Source organism: Anabrus simplex, chromosome 2 (assembly GCF_040414725.1).
Source record: "Anabrus simplex isolate iqAnaSimp1 chromosome 2, ASM4041472v1, whole genome shotgun sequence".
Lineage (NCBI taxonomy): Eukaryota > Metazoa > Arthropoda > Insecta > Orthoptera > Tettigoniidae > Anabrus > Anabrus simplex.
In genome coordinates, this window is record NC_090266.1 from 920,351,872 (window position 1) to 920,370,778 (window position 18,907).

An 18,907-nucleotide genomic window follows, 5' to 3' on the forward strand; every position below is an offset into this window, starting at 1 on the left:
GAAATGAAATGGCACAAAAATAATGCTTTTTATTTTCATCACATATATCTTGGTTGGAATATTTTGATGTCTCTATGTATAGTATGAAAGCAAAAAAAGCAAAGCAAAGTCACCTCCGTACAGGCCATGAAGGCCTTTGGAGGAGTGGAAGGTAAAGGCTTCCACCATTGTTAACCTCGGCACGTGATGGGGTAGAGTGGTTAGCGCTTCGCCCGGCCGCCTTTGCCCCCAGGAATTAACCTGGTACTCATTTCTGGTGTAGGCTGAGTGAACCTCAGGGCCATATGCACCTCCGGAAGTGGAAATCTTGTTTCTTAAATTTTACGACTTCCTGACGGGGATTCGAACCCACATCCTTCCGGGCGAACCGAGCATGCCTTTACCGCCTCGGCCAGGCAGCCCCTATGTATAGTATGAGGTTTACATAAAATAAAATGTCCCAATACAGTACCCAAAAATGTATTATTATGCTTCCTTCCATTTTTTATGTAACCTGCATTTATATTTTTTCCACATCCATAGTCATTATCTCCATTTCCCTTGAAAAACAATGCACTGAGGTTTTACTGTAGTTGCTTTCTTTTTCACCTTCGTTTACACAATATTCACTTAGATTCTGTATATGTAACAAGGTGAGGAAAGATCTCAAACAACTAGCTTATAAAATTCTCCTTCGCCACAGAGAAAGCTGACTGTGCAGATGACATTCCACTGCCAGGTAAAACACAACTACTTCACTACGGACTTTCCATGTTGGATGTAGCTTCTTGGAATTGCGGAAAGCACATGCACCAAATTATATTTTCTCCATTTAATAAATGGGTAACAGACTACATTTCACAGGGTGCCGGTTGTTTGATTGTCTTGTAACATGTTAACAATACAGAACAGTTGTTCAAGAAGTTATCTGAATAACTGTGCAAAATGTGAATCTTTAACCACAGAATTGCACCAAATGCACATTGTGAAGGAAACTTACTTTTTATATATTGTATTTATCTGCACTTATTTTGAAATAGTAGTTCGGGGGAAAATAAAATTTTGCTTCATTTTCCCACCATGATTATGCAAAAGTTTTCAGTAATCAATGTGTTTCCTTCTTTTTCTTTCTCTTTTTGTAAAATGTTTGGTTGTGAAAATATCTAATATGCTTGTAGTAACCATGCGCAAAAATCACTTGTTCTATGCTATATATTATAAATACATTAGTAAATAATGGTTAGTGATGGTTAAGAAAAACGGGAGTAACAATGCATAGTTTAAATGTAATTGCATTTGCACAAAAGAATGGCAGTCCTGCTCAGTATGTTTCGTAAAGAGCCATGCACGCAACTGATGTAAACAAAAGGAACAGCAGTTGCAGTGTACCAAGACACCAAAATCAGACTAGTACCCAGATACTGAAAAGAACTGTTAAAATATGTAACTGGATTATGAAATTATGGTTATTCAGTTTTGCACGAACAGCTACAGTTAAAGGTGCTGGAGATCACAAAAAGAAAGCAGTACAGAAATCTAACAGTTCAAAGCAAGCAGAAGGTGGCTGTGCAGATTCATGAAGAGGAACAACCTTTTTCTTGGACGGAGGACATCCTTAAAGAAGAGGCTGTCAAATGACCCTACCAAAAAAGTGGTGGAATACAACCAATACTTTAGAGTGAATATTAAATTTGCATAATTTTTTCTCCCTCATTTCCTGATGTTAAAAATTGTAAAAGAGTGTGAAAATTATTCGAGTAAATATGGTAACTTATATACCTTACTTATGGTAATAAAATATCCCTATCTTATTATAGGCATATTATCAATGAATTTATAAATGATAATATATTTTGAAACATAATATACATACCATTCACCTTCTGCGTATGAGTGAGGCAACATAAACCCAAACAGATAAAACATAGTTTGGATATGGGTGAATGTACACTGCCAAAGCAAATTCCACATCTGGATTTTCACAAAAATGTACACCAGTGGCTCGTATGCTCTCGGTAATGGCCTCCAGGTTGGTGTACGGCAAATTGATTGGAAATCCACACATCTGTTTAGAGAGCAACAGATTATCATTCAAGATTTAAGAGAATGAACATTCAAAAATCTACTGTATACCAGAAGGACAGCAGCTCATTACTGTGTATATTCAACAAATTATGTGTAAAACAGATAAAATAAGAAGGTAGGAAACATTTATAATAGATTTAATTCAGAAAATAAGTACAAAATATTTACTGAAGATACAGCTACACTAAAGGAGTAATCTCAAATTAAACATTTTAAAGAGTCAGGATTTAAGATTTTATGGCAATTTCAAATTAACATCAATCAAAATAAGACACCTGACAGATAACTGTGAGCTATCATCATTGCCCATTGCGCCTGTGAATACCATTATGTGAAATATTTCAGCTTAGAACTTTGCTCAGTAAGGTCTGTCATCTGAGGTGTGAGTAAAATTCAAAGATTTCTTGCTCTTGTGGTATATGTGCTGCGGGTCAGTATTTCTCTGACAATATTATCATAGAGTGGTTTTTGTAGGCACAACAATGATATTCTGTTTGTTCTTCTTATAAAAAGATCTAAAAAAATACAGTTGAATTCTTCAAAAATGTCCTGAAATGTGAGTTCACAGATCTCTCTTCCAGATAAAAAAGTTTCATTTGAAGACAAGGACAGTTTTCTAAATGTTTGTTGAATCATCTTTACAAATTAAAAAAGGGAAAAATCAATATTGTAAGAAAAAGGAGAGTTAGGTACGAAGATCATATCTTAAAAGAATCCAGGAGGAAAGAAGAGAAAACAAAAACAATTGACAAAAGATTCTTAACCTTGTAGAGATGAAATTTCTCTTTGAATATTGCATACATCTACTCGCATGTGTTAACAATATCTGTGCTCTGTTCTCAACCAACTGCTCTTTAACTATTATACTTGCTTCCAAAGCAGATGAGAAAGATATCTCTTATTTCACAGGTTTTGCAGGTCCAATAATATCTTCTCATCAACTCTATTCCAGAGATTCATTATCTCTTTTTGCCAGATTTAATCTACTCTTCTCAGCTTAAAAGTATTCTTCCGTAATACCAATTTTGAAGTTCACTATTATCATTCTTCACCAGTTCTGTTTGTGTTTCATTTCCATACAATGTCATATGACATGTTAATAATTTTCTGATCCATGTCTGAAGACCGTGAATTCCCCCTTTTGTTGCTTAATTTTAAGCCATACAGTGCTAACCCCTAACATTTTCTTTTAACTTCTGTACTAGAGTAATAAAATTAATTTATTTTTTTCAGATCTTTGTATCCCAGTACAGCCAAAACTGGTTAGGACCTTTTTGTGGGGACTGAAAAAAAAAGTTAAGGAGGAAACGAGCTTAAATTAAAAAAAAAAAAAATATGCTGTTAAATTTAAGGTTAGGTTTGAATGTCAAAATAGTAACGATAAATACAAAGAAACAAGTGTTTGTAGTTAGGTAATTAATGAAATTAATAAAGAAATAGTACATTTTAAAAACACCAATATAGTACAATATCAAGAATTTTTTTTCTTAGAAACATGAAACTATGCATGTCAGTATTTGCATAAAGTTTTTAAAAATGCACAACAATTATCAAGAATTTGATTCAGAATAAAGAAATACATGTTTAAAAATACACACAGTAACTTGTACATCATCACTCGCATGTAAGGAACATGTCTAAAGTAGACTATTATTCTTTAGTTCCTAATTACATACAAGAGTATCAACTTTGGTAACATATTCATTACACTGTCATCCACGACAAAACTTGACCCATAGATTTTACCACAGCCGAATGCATTGGTACTGCTGTGCAGGTCTCACTAGTTTCATTTTCATCCTTATGTTCATACTTGTTACTGTCTTTATCAGTTGTCCGCTATTCATTCATTTAGTCTACCGTCTGCACTTCGCAGGTGGTAACATTGTCATTACATTCAACATATGATCAGTGCTTTCTATTATTTCCATTGAAACGTCATCAGCGGCCTGAATGAATGAAGCCCAGTTTGCGGGAAAAGTGGGGGTTGAACGTTACTCACTTCCGTAGGTATTACATCAAATTACCCTACACGTGACCCCCGAGTGGTGCTAAATGAGTAACAGCGTTAAAGGTGAAATACAATATGCCCAGAAACATAACAAATAACGGTTCTTTTCAGAACCATCACACTAGAGGCAAGAAACACCCAGTCCGCATTATGCAACTTAATATTGAAGGCATAAGTTCTGCCAAATGCGAATATCTGCAAAAACAACTGCATGACCTTAACATTGATGTTGTTAACATTCTTTTTTTTTTTGCTAGTTGCTTTACATCGCACCGACACAGATAGGTCTTATGGCGATGATGGGACAGGGAAGGGCTAGGAGTGGGAAGGAAGCGGCCGTGGCCTTAATTAAGGTACTATATCAAAAGAATGTATTGTGTGGTGATCCTGTAATCAAAATTTAATTAATTCTTTAGTGAATTCTACGGCATTCTTTACGGATTTATTTGCAGTGAATCTGTAATGTTGTTTTAAGAATTTTTTAATATACTGCGCTAATTTATAAAGGGGGCTAGGTCTGTAATTGATAATTGGCCTAATGGGGACTCCGGCCTTGTGGATGTTAACAGAATGTTAACAACATCAATGTTAAGGTCATGCAGTTGTTTTTGCAGATATTCGCATTTGGCAGAACTTATGCCTTCAATATTAAGTTGCATAATGCGGACTGGGTGTTTCTTGCCTCTAGTGTGATGGTTCTGAAAAGAACCGTTATTTGTTATGTTTCTGGGCATATTGTATTTCACCCTTAACGCTGTTACTCATTTGCCTGGTGTGAAAATGGGAAACCAGGGAAAACCATCTTCAGGGCTGCCGACAGTGGGATTCGAACCTACTATCTCCCGATTACTGGATACTGGCCGCACTTAAGCGACTGCAGCTATCGAGCTCGGTTTGTTAACATTCAAGAAACCCATACCAAAGATGCACAGGATCTTCAGTGTAGAGGACGAATACCTGGTTATACACTGGTCGAAGCTATCCACCATCCACAATATGGAATAGCCACTTATGTGAAGTCAAATTTAAATGGAGTGCAAGTAATTAGTTGCACTGAAGATGGCTACATTTATACTATAGCAATTCAGAAAAATGACTTAAAAATTGTCAATCTTTACAAGCCTACATGTGTGAATTGGGCTCCTACAGTACTGCCAGCTTTTGATCACTCTTGTGTATACACTGGAGACTTCAACAGCCATCATATAAACTGGTGGTATGACACCGTGGATGTGAATGGGGAGTCTCTAGTTCTATGGGCAGAAACTAACAACATGCATTTGGTTTTTGATGTAAAAGACAAGGGAAACCTTCCACTCCGCACGATGGAACAAGGATTACAACCCAGACTTGACATTCGTGTCTAAAGATCAACTAGACCAACCACTCAACACCATTCAACGTAAGGAACTTCATCTTTTGGTCCGTATTGAACTGAGATCACAATTAAATTAGAATCTAGCGGGTTCCACCTTTTCAATACAAAATACAATGTTGTTGGATGGTATTTACAACATTATTTATTACAGAACATGTTTCGGTGTTCAATTTTTGACACCATCATCAGCTGCTCAGAAAGTACGAAAAAACTTGGCAATCTAAACATTAAACAACGTATTGTCATACGTAACTCCTTAATATACATATATACAAACAATAGAATATTGCACTAGTTAAATCCTAAAACATCTACAGTAAATTATGCTATATTAAAACTCTAATATGTAACAAGAGAATTCTTGTAAGTCATAAATATAAAATTTCTCATCTGTTTGATGAGTTGTCTTTACATTCCTTTATGTCTGTGATTTTGTACTATCGTACTATCGAATTCAAATGCGAACTTAAGCTTGAGGATTTAAAATTGTATGCAGTCCATTTGATGTTAAAATGTTCATTTCATGTATATAATAACCACTTAGATGGATTAAAAGCTCGTTATATACAATATGATTGTTAAAACTGGGCCGTCTTCTTAAATTTATTAACTACAAAAAAAAAAACTTCGTATTTTTAATGCTGTATGCGTGGTTGGAACTGTAATTTCATTTGTCCTACAGTTGTTAGGCGGACATGTCTTCTCAGTTCAATAGAACCCTGCAATAATGAAACCCAATGTTAAGAGAAAAGCGAGAATATTGATAAAGAAAACTAATTGAATCTAACTGTTGATACGGCTGACTCACCTCTAAAGCTGTGTAATTCGTGTGAAGGCTGCGGCGCGATGAGTGTGTCTGCTAGTATCTTGTGCTCTGTGATGAAGCGCAGGGAAGGAGAAGTAGGGGCGGCAAAGGGGAAGTTTCTAGAACGTCGAACTTTTTGGGTGAGAGTCGGGGGGGGGGGGGGGGCGTTGTGGACGAAGACAGTAGGAAGCAAAGTTGTTATGTAGAGTTCGGAATACGCTCGAATTTTCTGGAATTTTTAACTTGTTAAGTAATAGAATCAAACAATCAAATAAAATCTTGGGTTTTTCCGAGATTTCATTCAAATTCAGGTTAGCGTTATAGTATTGATCTAGATGTATTAGACATGCCTCCGTAATGTCAAGCTTCTGTCCCTTACACAGTGTTTCCATGATCTCGAGGTCTTTATGTATGTCTGTGAATTTATGTTTGTACTCATGGATATGCTGGCCTACCGCTGAGAATCTGTGATATTTTACAGCGTTAAGGTGTTCCTGATACCTGACATTAAAGCTACGCCCAGTTTGCCCTATGTATCCGCTTCCACAGTCCCTACATTCGAACCTATATACCCCTGATTTAGAATATGAATCGACTTTGTTGACAACCGAAACATTATGTAAAACTGTTGTACTTCTATTATCTGTCTTGAATGCGATCCTAATGTTACGTTTCCTGAAAATATTTGTAATTCTGTATACATCTTTATTAAACATGAAGGTTGCAATTTCCTTTGCTTCTATTTTATTTTTCATCAGACTCGTGTGAGGGCGATATTTGAATTTGCTTATTATTCATTCTATAAAATTCTCTTTAAAACCATTAGCTTTAGCCATAGCTCGAATGATGTTCAGGTCCTTGTCCAAGTTTTGTTTGGACATTGGTATACTAAAAGCGCGATTCACCAAGCTGTTATAGGTCGCGCATTTATGAGCTAAGGGGTGTATCGAATTATTACGTATTGTAACTGCAGTTTGTGTGGGTTTTCTGTAAATACTAAAAGAAAATGAAGAAGCGTGTCTATTGATCTTTAGGTCTAGATAATTAATGGATTTTTCTATTTCGGATTCTAAAGTGAATTTTATATCCGTATCTATTGTGTTAAGATTATTAAGAGTCGTATAGGCACTAGTTATGCGTTCATCCAAGATAACAAACGCATCGTCTACATACCTAGACCAAAATAGAACATTCTTGAATTTTTCATTATTAATTACTTTTGTGTCCTCTAGAAAATCTAAATCAATTTCTGCCAAAATTCCTGAGGCCGGAGACCCCATTGCAAGGCCGTTTTGTTTATAAATGATCTGGTCGAAAGTGAAATAGTTGTTATTGATCAGCAATTTTAAAACCGTCATGAATTCATCAATTTCAAGCTTGCTTAAGTGACTATATTTTTTCAAATTTTTGGCAATAATGGGAAGCAATTTATTAGTTTTGATATTAGGAAACATATTTACTATATCAAAAGAATGTACTGTGTGGTGATCCTGTAATCAAAATTTAATTAATTCTTTAGTGAATTCTACGGCATTCTTTACGGATTTATTTGCAGAAAAAGGTCGAACCCAATCTTCATCCCCGATTCAAAGGTCCAATTTTACACATAACGAAGATCCACTGAAACAGTTTCATACTCCACTCATTAATCTTTCCAAAGTCAACTTGAACGAAGAGGAAAGACTTATCCTTGAGAAAGGTCCTATACATAATTGGCCGACCTTCAATCAAGCTAAAGTAACTAAAAATCTGATTATAGAAACAGAAATCGCACTCGGAAAATTGCCACTCGACTTACAGGATGAAGTCAGAATAGAAGTAAAGAAACAGCTGAACAAAACGGTCAATAATAATGCTAATAATGCTAATAATAATAATAATAATAATAATAATAATAATAATAATAATAATAATAATTTTGTCATCCCTAAAGATTCTTTCAAGGACAGGAAACAAATATTTGAACTTAAAAAGAAAATAAAAAACGAAGAGCTTATAGTCACTAAAGCAGATAAAGGCAATGTAACCGTTATCATGCATAAAGCTGATTACATCCAAAAAACAAAAAACTTTTTTAATGACGACTCTTTTTCTATTATTAAGAAGGACCCGACTCAGTCATTGCAGAAGCAATTGAAACAAACATTGAAGACATCATCTTTCCTCTTTAATGAAAATGAGAAGCAGAAATTAATTAGCATGAACCCCGGCCTTCCTATCGCTAAAGCGCTGCCAAAAATCCACAAGGCCGGAGTCCCCATTAGGCCAATTATCAATTACAGACCTAGCCCCCTTTATAAATTAGCGCAGTATATTAAAAAATTCTTAAAACAACATTACAGATTCACTGCAAATAAATCCGTAAAGAATGCCGTAGAATTCACTAAAGAATTAATTAAATTTTGATTACAGGATCACCACACAATACATTCTTTTGATATAGTAAATATGTTTCCTAATATCAAAACTAATAAATTGCTCCCCATTATTGCCAAAAATTTGAAAAAATACAGTCAATTAAGCAAGCTTGAAATTGATGAATTCATGACGGTTTTAAAATTGCTGATCAATGACAACTATTTCACTTTCGACCAGATCATTTATAAACAAAACGGCCTTGCAATGGGGTCTCCGGCCTCAGGAATTTTGGCAGAAATTGATTTAGATTTGCTAGAGGACACAAAAATAATTAATAATGAAAAATTCAAGAATGTTCTATTTTGGTCTAGGTATGTAGACGATGCGTTTGTTATCTTGGATGAACGCATAACCAATGCCTCTACGACTCTTAATAATCTTAACACAATAGATACGGATATAAAATTCACTTTAGAATCCGAAATAGAAAAATCCATTAATTATCTAGACCTAAAGATCAATAGACACGCTTCTTCATTTTCTTTTAGTATTTACAGAAAACCCACACAAACTGCAGTTACAATACGTAATGATTCGATACACCCCTTAGCTCATAAATGCGCGACCTATAACAGCTTAGTGAATCGCGCTTTTAGTATACCAATGTCCAAACAAAACTTGGACAAGGACCTGAACATCATTCGAGCTATGGCTAAAGCTAATGGTTTTAAAGAGAATTTTATAGAACGAATAATAAGCAAATTCAAATATCGCCCTCACACGAGTCTGATGAAAAATAAAATAGAAGCAAAGGAAATTGCAACCTTCACGTTTAATAAAGATGTATACAGAATTACAAATATTTTCAGGAAACGTAACATTAGGATCGCATTCAAGACAGATAATAGAAGTACAACAGTTTTACATAATGTTTCGGTTGTCAACAAAGTCAATCCATATTCTAAATCAGGGGTATATAGGTTCGAATGTAGGGACTGTGGAAGCGGATACATAGGGCAAACTGGGCGTAGCTTTAATGTCAGGTATCAGGAACACCTTAACGCTGTAAAATATCACAGATTCTCAGCGGTAGGCCAGCATATCCATGAGTACAAACATAAATTCACAGGCATACATAAAGACCTCGAGATCATGGAAACACTGTCTAAGGGACAGAAGCTTGACATTACGGAGGCATGTCTAATACATCTAGACCAATACTATAACGCTAACCTGAATTTGAATGAAATGTCAGAAAAACCCAAGATTTTATTTGATTGTTTGATTCTATTACTTAACAAGTTAAAAATTCCAGAAAATTCGAGCGTATTCCGAACTCTACATAACAACTTTGCTTCCTACTGTCTTCGTCCACAACGCGCCCCCCCCCCCCCCCCCCCGACTCTCTCCCAAAAAGTTCGACGTTCCAGAAACTTCCCCTTTGCCGCCCCTACTTCTCCTTCCCTGCGCTTCATCACAGAGCACAAGATACTAGCAGACACACTCATCGCGCCGCAGCCGTCACGCGAATTACACAGCTTTAGAGGTGAGTCAGCCGTATCAACAGTTAGATTCAATTAGTTTTCTTTATCAATATTCTCGCTTTTTTCTTAACATTGGGTTTCATTATTGCAGGGTTCTATTGAACTGAGAAGACATGTCCGCCTAACAACTGTAGGACAAATGAAATTACAGTTCCAACCACGCATACAGCATACGCATACGCATACAGCATACAGCATTAAAAATACGAATACCTATAATGAATTTATTAAGAACATGGGCCCACATTGTATATACTGGCTCACTTCTCTCTTCACTTACATACTCCAAGGGGCCTAATACCGAAGGTCATCGGCCCCGACAATTCAAACTGTCAAAAGTTATAACCATTCTCAAACCTGGCAAACCTGAGGACAGCCCTAAATGTTATCGACCAATAGCACTGCTCAGTTGCATATTCAAGCTTTTTGAACGAATCCTCCTAACCAGAATAGTTCCATTCATTGAAGCTGTTACTCCTCCTGAACAAGCTGGATTCAGACATGGATGCAGCTGCACCGATCAAGTTCTTGCCCTAACTACACATATCGAAGCTGGTTTTCAAGGACAACTAAAATCAACAGCTGTGTTTATCAACTTGACAGGTGCATATGACACTGTTTAGCGACAGGGACTGATCTACAAACTATTGCAAGTTGTACCAAGTCGAGAAATCATGCATCTAATATCTAGCATGCTTAGTGAAAGACAATTCGAAGTGTTTCTAGGCAACACTAAAAGCCACAAACGAAAACTAAATAACGGTCTACCACACGGATCAGTCTTAGCACCATTGCTATTCAATTTGTACATTCATGACCTACCAGACACATCATCAACTAAGTTTATATATGCTGATGACATCACATTGGTAGCACAGAGTAATAACTTTGAAGACGGTGAACAAATTCTGACGGAGGACCTTAAGAAGATGTCAACTTTCTTTAAGACCTGGAGATTGATCCCCAGCACAACAAGAACTGAAGTCTCTTGTTTCCATCTAGCAAATCGTGCTGCAAACTACAAACCAAGAGTTCTGCTCAACGGACGAAAGCTGAGGTACAATCCTTTCCCAAAATATCTTGGAGTCACTTTAGATAGAACCCTGAGCTACAAAGAGCACATCACTAAGCTTTCTCATAAAGTCGCCGCAAGAAACAACATACTGCATAAGCTCTGTGGTACCTCCCGGGGAACCTCTGCTGATTGTCTACGTTTAACTGGCATTAGCCTTGTCTACTTGGCTGCTGAGTACTGTGCTCCTGTCTAGTCGGAAAGTGTACATGTGAAGAAGGTAGACACAAAATTGAACGACACAACGCGTTGCATTACTGGTACCATCAAATCAACTCCATGTCAATGGTTACCTGTGCTGAGTCACATCCCTCCACCTCATTTAAGACGAAAGCAAGCTCTACTAAGGGAAGCTAAGAAAATCTTTGCATCAAATCAAGCAGACCAGCAAGTGTCACTGCAGGGCAACTCAATGCAGATGGATTTGACCTAACTGAAAGCTGGAAGCATGAGTGGTCAACAAAAACATTGGGAACAAGTGCCCACCACCTAGATCCCACAAAGAAGCCAAATGGTTTTTTTTTTGCTAGTTGCTTTACGTCGCACCGACACAGATAGGTCTTATGGCGACGATGGGACAGGGAAGGGCTAGGAGTGGGAAGGAAGCGGCCGTGGCCTTAATTAAGGTACAGCCCCAGCATTTGCCTGGTGTGAAAATGGGAAACCACGGAAAACCATTTTCAGGGCTGCCGACAGTGGGGTTCGAACCTACTATCTCCCGAATACTGGATACTGGCCGCACTTAAGCGACTGCAGCTATCGCGCTCGGTCCAAATGGTTTTGACCTACCGAGGAACCTCTGGTGCCGTATCAACAGGTTAAGGACTGGGCATGGTTGTTGCAATTATTTCAGGTACAAGTGGGGTTGGATCAGTTCACCAATGTGTGATTGTAACCTGGAAGAACAGACGACTGAGCACCTGGTCCAACGCTGTCCTCTTCATTCGTACCCTGGCACTCCTGATGATTTGATCGCTCTCACACCTGGTTTATCTGAATGGCTGAGAAGGATGGATTTTAAAGTTTGATTTTGCCTCGTGTATATATATTGTATAAAATCACCATAAGATTAAATAAATAAATTCAGGAAGAGTTTCAAATTGTGGACTTGTTTACAGATTCCCAAGCACATTTTTAGAAAGGCATAACATCCAAAATTGAGAATTTACAAGAAGCTGATTCCAGGAAAGCCAACCTCTTCTACACGAAGATATGTCTGCTTCATGCACCGGATGATGACCTGGTCTAGCGGTTTGAGATGACCTATACAGTTCACGGGAAGAAACACTACATGTACATTTCTCAAATGAGATGCATCAGTTGTTTGCGCAGCACATCGGTCAATGAACAATAGGATTTTCTTCTGCTGCACTCCCATTCTGGCATCAAGTGATTGCAGGAAGTTCTCAAAAACTGATTACGTCATCCAAACATTGGTATTTGCCGTGTGCTGGCACGAAAAGGTATATACATTCTTAAAACTGGATGGATCCTTCCACATTCCTATTATGAGTGGTGTCAATTTCTTTGAATCACGCTCATTGAAACATAATAGCATTGTTAGTCTCTCTTTACTGAGTTTACCTCTAGGGCATTTCTAACCCCTGGACGCATATAATTAATAATAAGTAATAATTAAGAGGGGAATTCCTCAAGGCAGTATTATTGGACCTTTATGTTTTCTTATATATATCAATGATATGTGTAAAGAAGTGGAATCAGAGATAAGGCTGTTTGCAGATGATGTTATTCTGTACAGAGTAATAAATAAGTTACAAGATTGTGAGCGGCTGCAGGGTGACCTCGATAGTGTTGTGAGATGGACGGTGGGCAATGGTATGATGATAAACGGGGTTAAAAGTCAGGTTGTGAGTTTCACAAATAGGAAAAGTCCTCTCAGTTTTAATTACTGCATTGATGGGGTGAAAGTTCCTTTTGGGGATCATTGTAAGTACCTAGGTGTTAATACAAGAAAAGACCTTCATTGGGGTAATCACATAAATATGATTGTTAATAAAGGGTACAGATCTCTGCACATGGTTATGAGGGTATTTAGGGGTTGTAGTAAGGATGTAAAGGAGAAGGCATATAAGTCTCAGGTAAGACCCCAACTAGAGTATGGTTCCAGTGTATGGGACCCTCACCAGGATTACTTGATTCAAGAACTGGAAAAAATCCAAAGAAAAGCAGCTCGATTTGTTCTGGGTGATTTCTGACAAAAAAGTAGCGTTACAAAAATGTTGCAAGGTTTGGGCTGGGAAGATTTGGGAGAAAGGAGACGAGCTGCTCGATTAAGTGGTATGTTCCGAGCTGTCAGTGGTGAGATGGCATGGGAGGACATCAGTAGACGAATAAGTTTGAGTGGTGTCTTTAAAAGTAGGAAAGATCACAATATGAAGATAAAGTTGGAATTCAAGAGGACAAATTGGGGCAAATATTCGTTTATAGGAAGGGGAGTTAGGGATTGGAATAACTTACCAAGTGAAATGTTCAATAATTTTCTAATTTCTTTGCGATCATTTAAGAAAAGGCAAGGAAAACATCAGATAGGGAATCTGCCACCTGGGCGACTGCCCTAAATGCAGATCAGTAGTGATTGATTGAAAAATGTTTTAACAAGAAGATGATGGAAAAATAGCCCCACTTCATTTCCATTAAAAACATAATCAGGGCTATAGTTCTGTACAATTTCCAACAGTATCGTACTGTATTTCTCCAAGTCTGAACAGTATCGATATTGATACTGGCAGATTCCCCTTGTACGGATTTGTATGAAAGCTTATTCCTGTCTATAAAACTTTCAGGACATCCATTAAATGCCTTGAAGTTACATAATCCTATTTTGAATCACTGAGCCATCAAAAGAAATATTTGAAGCCTGAGCTAGTTTAAACTATTTTACCAAAACATCTCCTAAATATGGAAACTGGCTTTTATGAACAAGTTTTTTGCTAGTGGCTTTTTACGTCGCACCGACACAGAGAGATCTTATGGCGACAATGGGACAGGAAAGGGCTAAGAGTTGGAAGGAAGCGGCTGTGGCCTTAATTAAGGTACAGCCCCAGCATTTGCCTGGTGTAAAAATGAGAAACCACAGAAAACCATCTTCAGGGCTGCCAACAGAGGGATTCGAACCCACTATCCCCCGGATGCAAGCACATAGCTGCGCGTCCTAACTGCATGGCTAAGTCGCCCGGTACAGACAAATTTCATTTGGCTGCTTCGTTCTGCCAGACAAGCATCCTCATTCTTCTTTTGGTTGCTTACAATTATGTTTAAAGTTGTCTTAGGGATATTCAACATATAAGCAATTTGCACATGTTTCATGTGAGGATTAGTGGCTGCACGATTTTGGGTCGTATATCTGTTAGCTTGAATTTGGGAGACAGTGGGTTCGAATCCCACTGTCGGCACCCTGAAGATGGATTTCCATGGTTTCCCATTTTCACACCAGGCACCAGGCAAATGCTGGGGCTGTACCTTAATTAAGGCCACGGTTGCTTCCTTCCCATTTCCATCTCGTTGTTGCCGTAAGACTTATACATATTGGTGTGACAATGAAGCAAATTGTAAAACTTTTTTTCATCATTTGTAAACTGTCTAGCTTTCTTCTCCTCCATAACAGAATGTCTTGCAAAACTATGCATAAGTACAGCAGGCCTAATTTACATATGTTGTTATACAATTCACTTACAAATGTAAAATTAAACACCAATACGTCCGGCTCCGTGGCTAAATGGTTAGCATGCTGGCCTTTGGTCACAGGGGTCCCAGGTTCGATTCCTGGCAGGTTCGGGAATTTTAACCATAATTGGTTAAATTCGCTGGCACGGGGACTGCGTGTATGTGTCGTCTTCATCATCATTTCATCCTCATCACGACACGCAGGTCGCCTACGGGAGTCAAATCGAAAGATCTGCATCTGCTGAGCCGAACTTGTCCTCGGACACTCCCGGCACTAAAAGCCATACGCCATTTCTTTTTTTTTTCAACACCAATACGTCAGTTGAGCTACTGATACACAATCCAAACAACCACAGCAAAGGCTGGCTTGAGACTGATGCTCCCTGTACCTGTAGACCGACATGCTATTGCGTTGGACGATCCAATCCGCCTAGTCAATACTATGTGTTAAATTTTTTAAATACTTACCTTTCACATTTACATTATATCTAGTAATGTTTTGAGTATATGCATATTCTCTTCTTCAGTTAGTTGAGTTAAAATTCCTGTATACAATAAGACTTAGTGAAAATGGAGGCCCCTTTTAAGAATACCTAAAACTATGACAAGTACAATGTAACATGTTAAAAATTATTGGATGGTGGCATGGAATTAAATTCCATGTTGTCATATACAATAAAACACAGTAGGATGATGTCTATATGAATAAAATGTTGAGCACCGAGTCCTGATGTGATGTGACGTCACTGTGTCCTTCGTGTTCCAATACTTTCTTGTAAAATTCAGGTAGGGTGATATTAAGAATGTAAAATTATATAAAAACTTGTTGTCAAGCTGATATCCATGATATTGCCAGAAGAAATGGTTATGCTACGAGCTATGTCAATAGGATAAAGAGTACGGTCATGAATAAACCAAACAATTTACTTGTAAATAAGAACTTTGCTACATTCACTGATATTAATAAACAATGATACAGCTTGGTTAAACTGTTTAGGAAACACAATATCCACGTATGCTTTAGAACACATAATAATAATAATAATAATAATAATAATAATAATAATAATAATAATAATAATAATAATAATAATAATAATAATAATAACAACATTTTGTTCAATTCGAATGGCATAAACACCAATAGTATTTTCAGTAAGTCGGCAGTATACAAACTGTCACGTCAAGACTGCAAAAAAAGTAAGTATGTAGGACAGTCAGGAAGAAGTGTGTTGGTACGTTATAAAGAGCATGTGAATGCACAAAGATATTCTAGATACTCTGCCATATGCGAACATATGCACGAAAACAATTATCATTTCACTAATATTGAACGGGACATGGTTTTATTACACCCGTTAAATAAAGGAAAACAAGTGAATGTCCTTGAGAAGTTAGAAATTTACAAGTTACAAAAATTTGATAGTGAAAATAGCCTTAATGAGCACATGGCAGAGGACAATCAGTTGTTTAAATTGGAGACCCAATATCCTAGAAAGAGGGCAAAAGAGAACGAAGGAAAGCGCGTAAGGGGGTGAAACATAACTATAGCATCCACCCCTCTTTCCATCTACCGCGCCTCCCACAGCAACTCCGCAATCAGTCGTCGAACAACTTCAGTTGCTTTTATATCCCCTTTACAGTCGCATGACAGCCTTACGCACCACTTATATTACAACATCGGTAAGTTTTAATATTTTTACAAGTTGTATTTTCGTTTTGTTTGTTACAGTCTTTCAGTTCCAGTTTCTATTTTACTTTTCCTTCTTACAGACCATATTAAGTTCATATCAACCTGGCTGCATAAACACCTATTAACGGAGGGTTTTAGATTTCTTAAAGGGGGCCACCATTTTCACTAGGTCTTATTGTATACAGGAATTTTAACTTAACTAGCTGAAGAAGAGAATGTGCATATACTCGAAACATGTACTAGATATAAAGTAAATGTTAAAGGTAAATATTAAAAAAATTAATACATAGTATTGACTAGGCGGATCATCCATCTCTCTATTTACTGTGATTAAGTCAATACGGACCCAACACTGGCCATTATGGTCAAGATTATGAATAATGGTACTGCGCTACGAAGTTCAGGGCTGCAAAATTCAGTTCTTTACCAAATCCTTCCCAGCCCAGTTGTCGTTGCTGTATCGTGCACACAACAGAGCCAGGAACACTAATTTAAATTCCTTATGGCAGGAGTTACGAATGTATTAAAGAGTGACATAAATGCGCTATCCAGGTTTCTTTAGTATGTATTTAACAGAGCATGGACTGGGACTTTGGAATAATGATGCAATAACCAGGGAAATGTGCTACAGAGGGATGTCTTGCCCAGTTTTGACTGTACGAATTTATTTTACAAGATGAGAAAAACCAGATGCATGCCAAGGATGCAATATAAACATACAAAGCACCTTTTCTTTGTCTTCTTGGGTTATATTATATAAGAGTTGGAACATTTTGAGAATTCCAGCTGTTCAAAGCCACAGTAACAACAAGTTAATAAGTAACTGTTATTTAAACACAAAGAATATGATTATGTCATCATCTAAAATTAAAACTGAATGCCAAATGCTTTAGTTTTTAGTTATTGATCATAGGGAGGAAGCTAGGAAGGGGGATAGGAAAGAAAACAATACCCACACACATGAAGTGAAGAAGAAAATGAAAATTTAGTGTGGGCAAAGGAAGGGATAAAGTCTTACAGTGACAATGGAATAGGAGAGGCCTAGGAGTGGGAAGGAAGTGGCCGTGGGCTTAATTAAGGTACAGCACCAGCATTTGCCTGGTGTGAAAATGGGAAACCACAGAAAACCACCTTCAGGGCTGCCGACAGTGGAATTCAAACCCACTATCTCCCGGATGCAAGCTCACAGCTGTGCGCGCCTCACCGCACAGCCAACTTGCCCGGTGAATACGTTCAATACAGCTAGCTGTCTTCACAAATAGGGTCACATTGGGATCCCCCTGAAGTTATTTATCTCCATTATACTCTATCTCTACATTAATTCTTCCCTAGCAAAATAATTACAATACCATATTTACCCGATTATAAGCCAACCTCTTTTACATTTTTCTTGGTTCAAAAGGCGCTCCTTGGCTTATAATCTGTATTGTTAACATGGCTGGTAAAGTAGACGACACTCTTTATAGACGCAAAAGGAAAACATTTTCAAAAAATAACGCCAGAAGCCGCTATAAATAAGTTTTTGCCACCATGTAGACCCAGGTCCGGTTTCATCAATCAACAGTCTGTTGTTAAACCCTAACAACAAATACTAACAAAATACTAAAAATTACTAACAAGTTGTTAGTCAACAATGTGCTAAGATTCTTCTCGAGTTTCTTCAATCTTTTCCTCAGAAATGTTAGCAAATATGTTGTTGACTAATAAAATAATTATTCCCTTAAATGGAATATTATGTATTTTCCACCATTAAATAATTACATTCTTTTTTTGCTACGGGCCTCACGTCGCACCGACACAGATAGGTCTTATGGCGACGATGGGATAGGAAAGTCCTAGGAGTTGGAAGGAAGTGGCCGTGGCCTTAATTAAGGAACAGCCCCAGCACTTGCCTGGTGTGAAAATGGGAAACCACGGAAAACCATCTTCAGGGCTGCCGACAGTGGCATTCGAACCCACGATCTCCCGGATGCAAGCTCACAGCTGCGCGCCTCTATGTGCACAGCCAACTCGCCCGGTAAATAATTAAAATTACAGTAGAAGTCCGTTATAGTGAGAATTTATAACAGTGAAAAATTTACTTGCTATAACGGATTGTTGTTATATCCAATTTTTCGTAAATGTCAGTGGAAAAACCCATACACATTAAAATCGGTATGAAACGGCAATCAGTTTGTTCACGACTTGCGTTTTCATGGATGATATCTACACTACGGCTAGCTCGTTTGTTGTTTTTCAAAATCCGATACTACATGAAAATGTACATTTAATTTCATTCTGGAAAAAGTACAGTATCAC

At 37.4% G+C, this 18,907-nt stretch overlaps 1 protein-coding gene across 1 annotated transcript in view; it reads right to left on the bottom strand.

The window, feature by feature from the left end:
* Positions 1–18,907, bottom strand: part of LOC136863731 (coiled-coil and C2 domain-containing protein 2A) — a 569,644-nt gene that overhangs the window by 15,308 nt on the left and 535,429 nt on the right. Inside the window, exon 26 of the mRNA XM_067140086.2 lies at positions 1,853–2,044. Within this exon, the coding sequence (XP_066996187.2) occupies positions 1,856–2,044 (189 nt within the window). The 3' untranslated portion in view covers positions 1,853–1,855. The remainder of the gene's footprint in view (positions 1–1,852; positions 2,045–18,907) is intronic.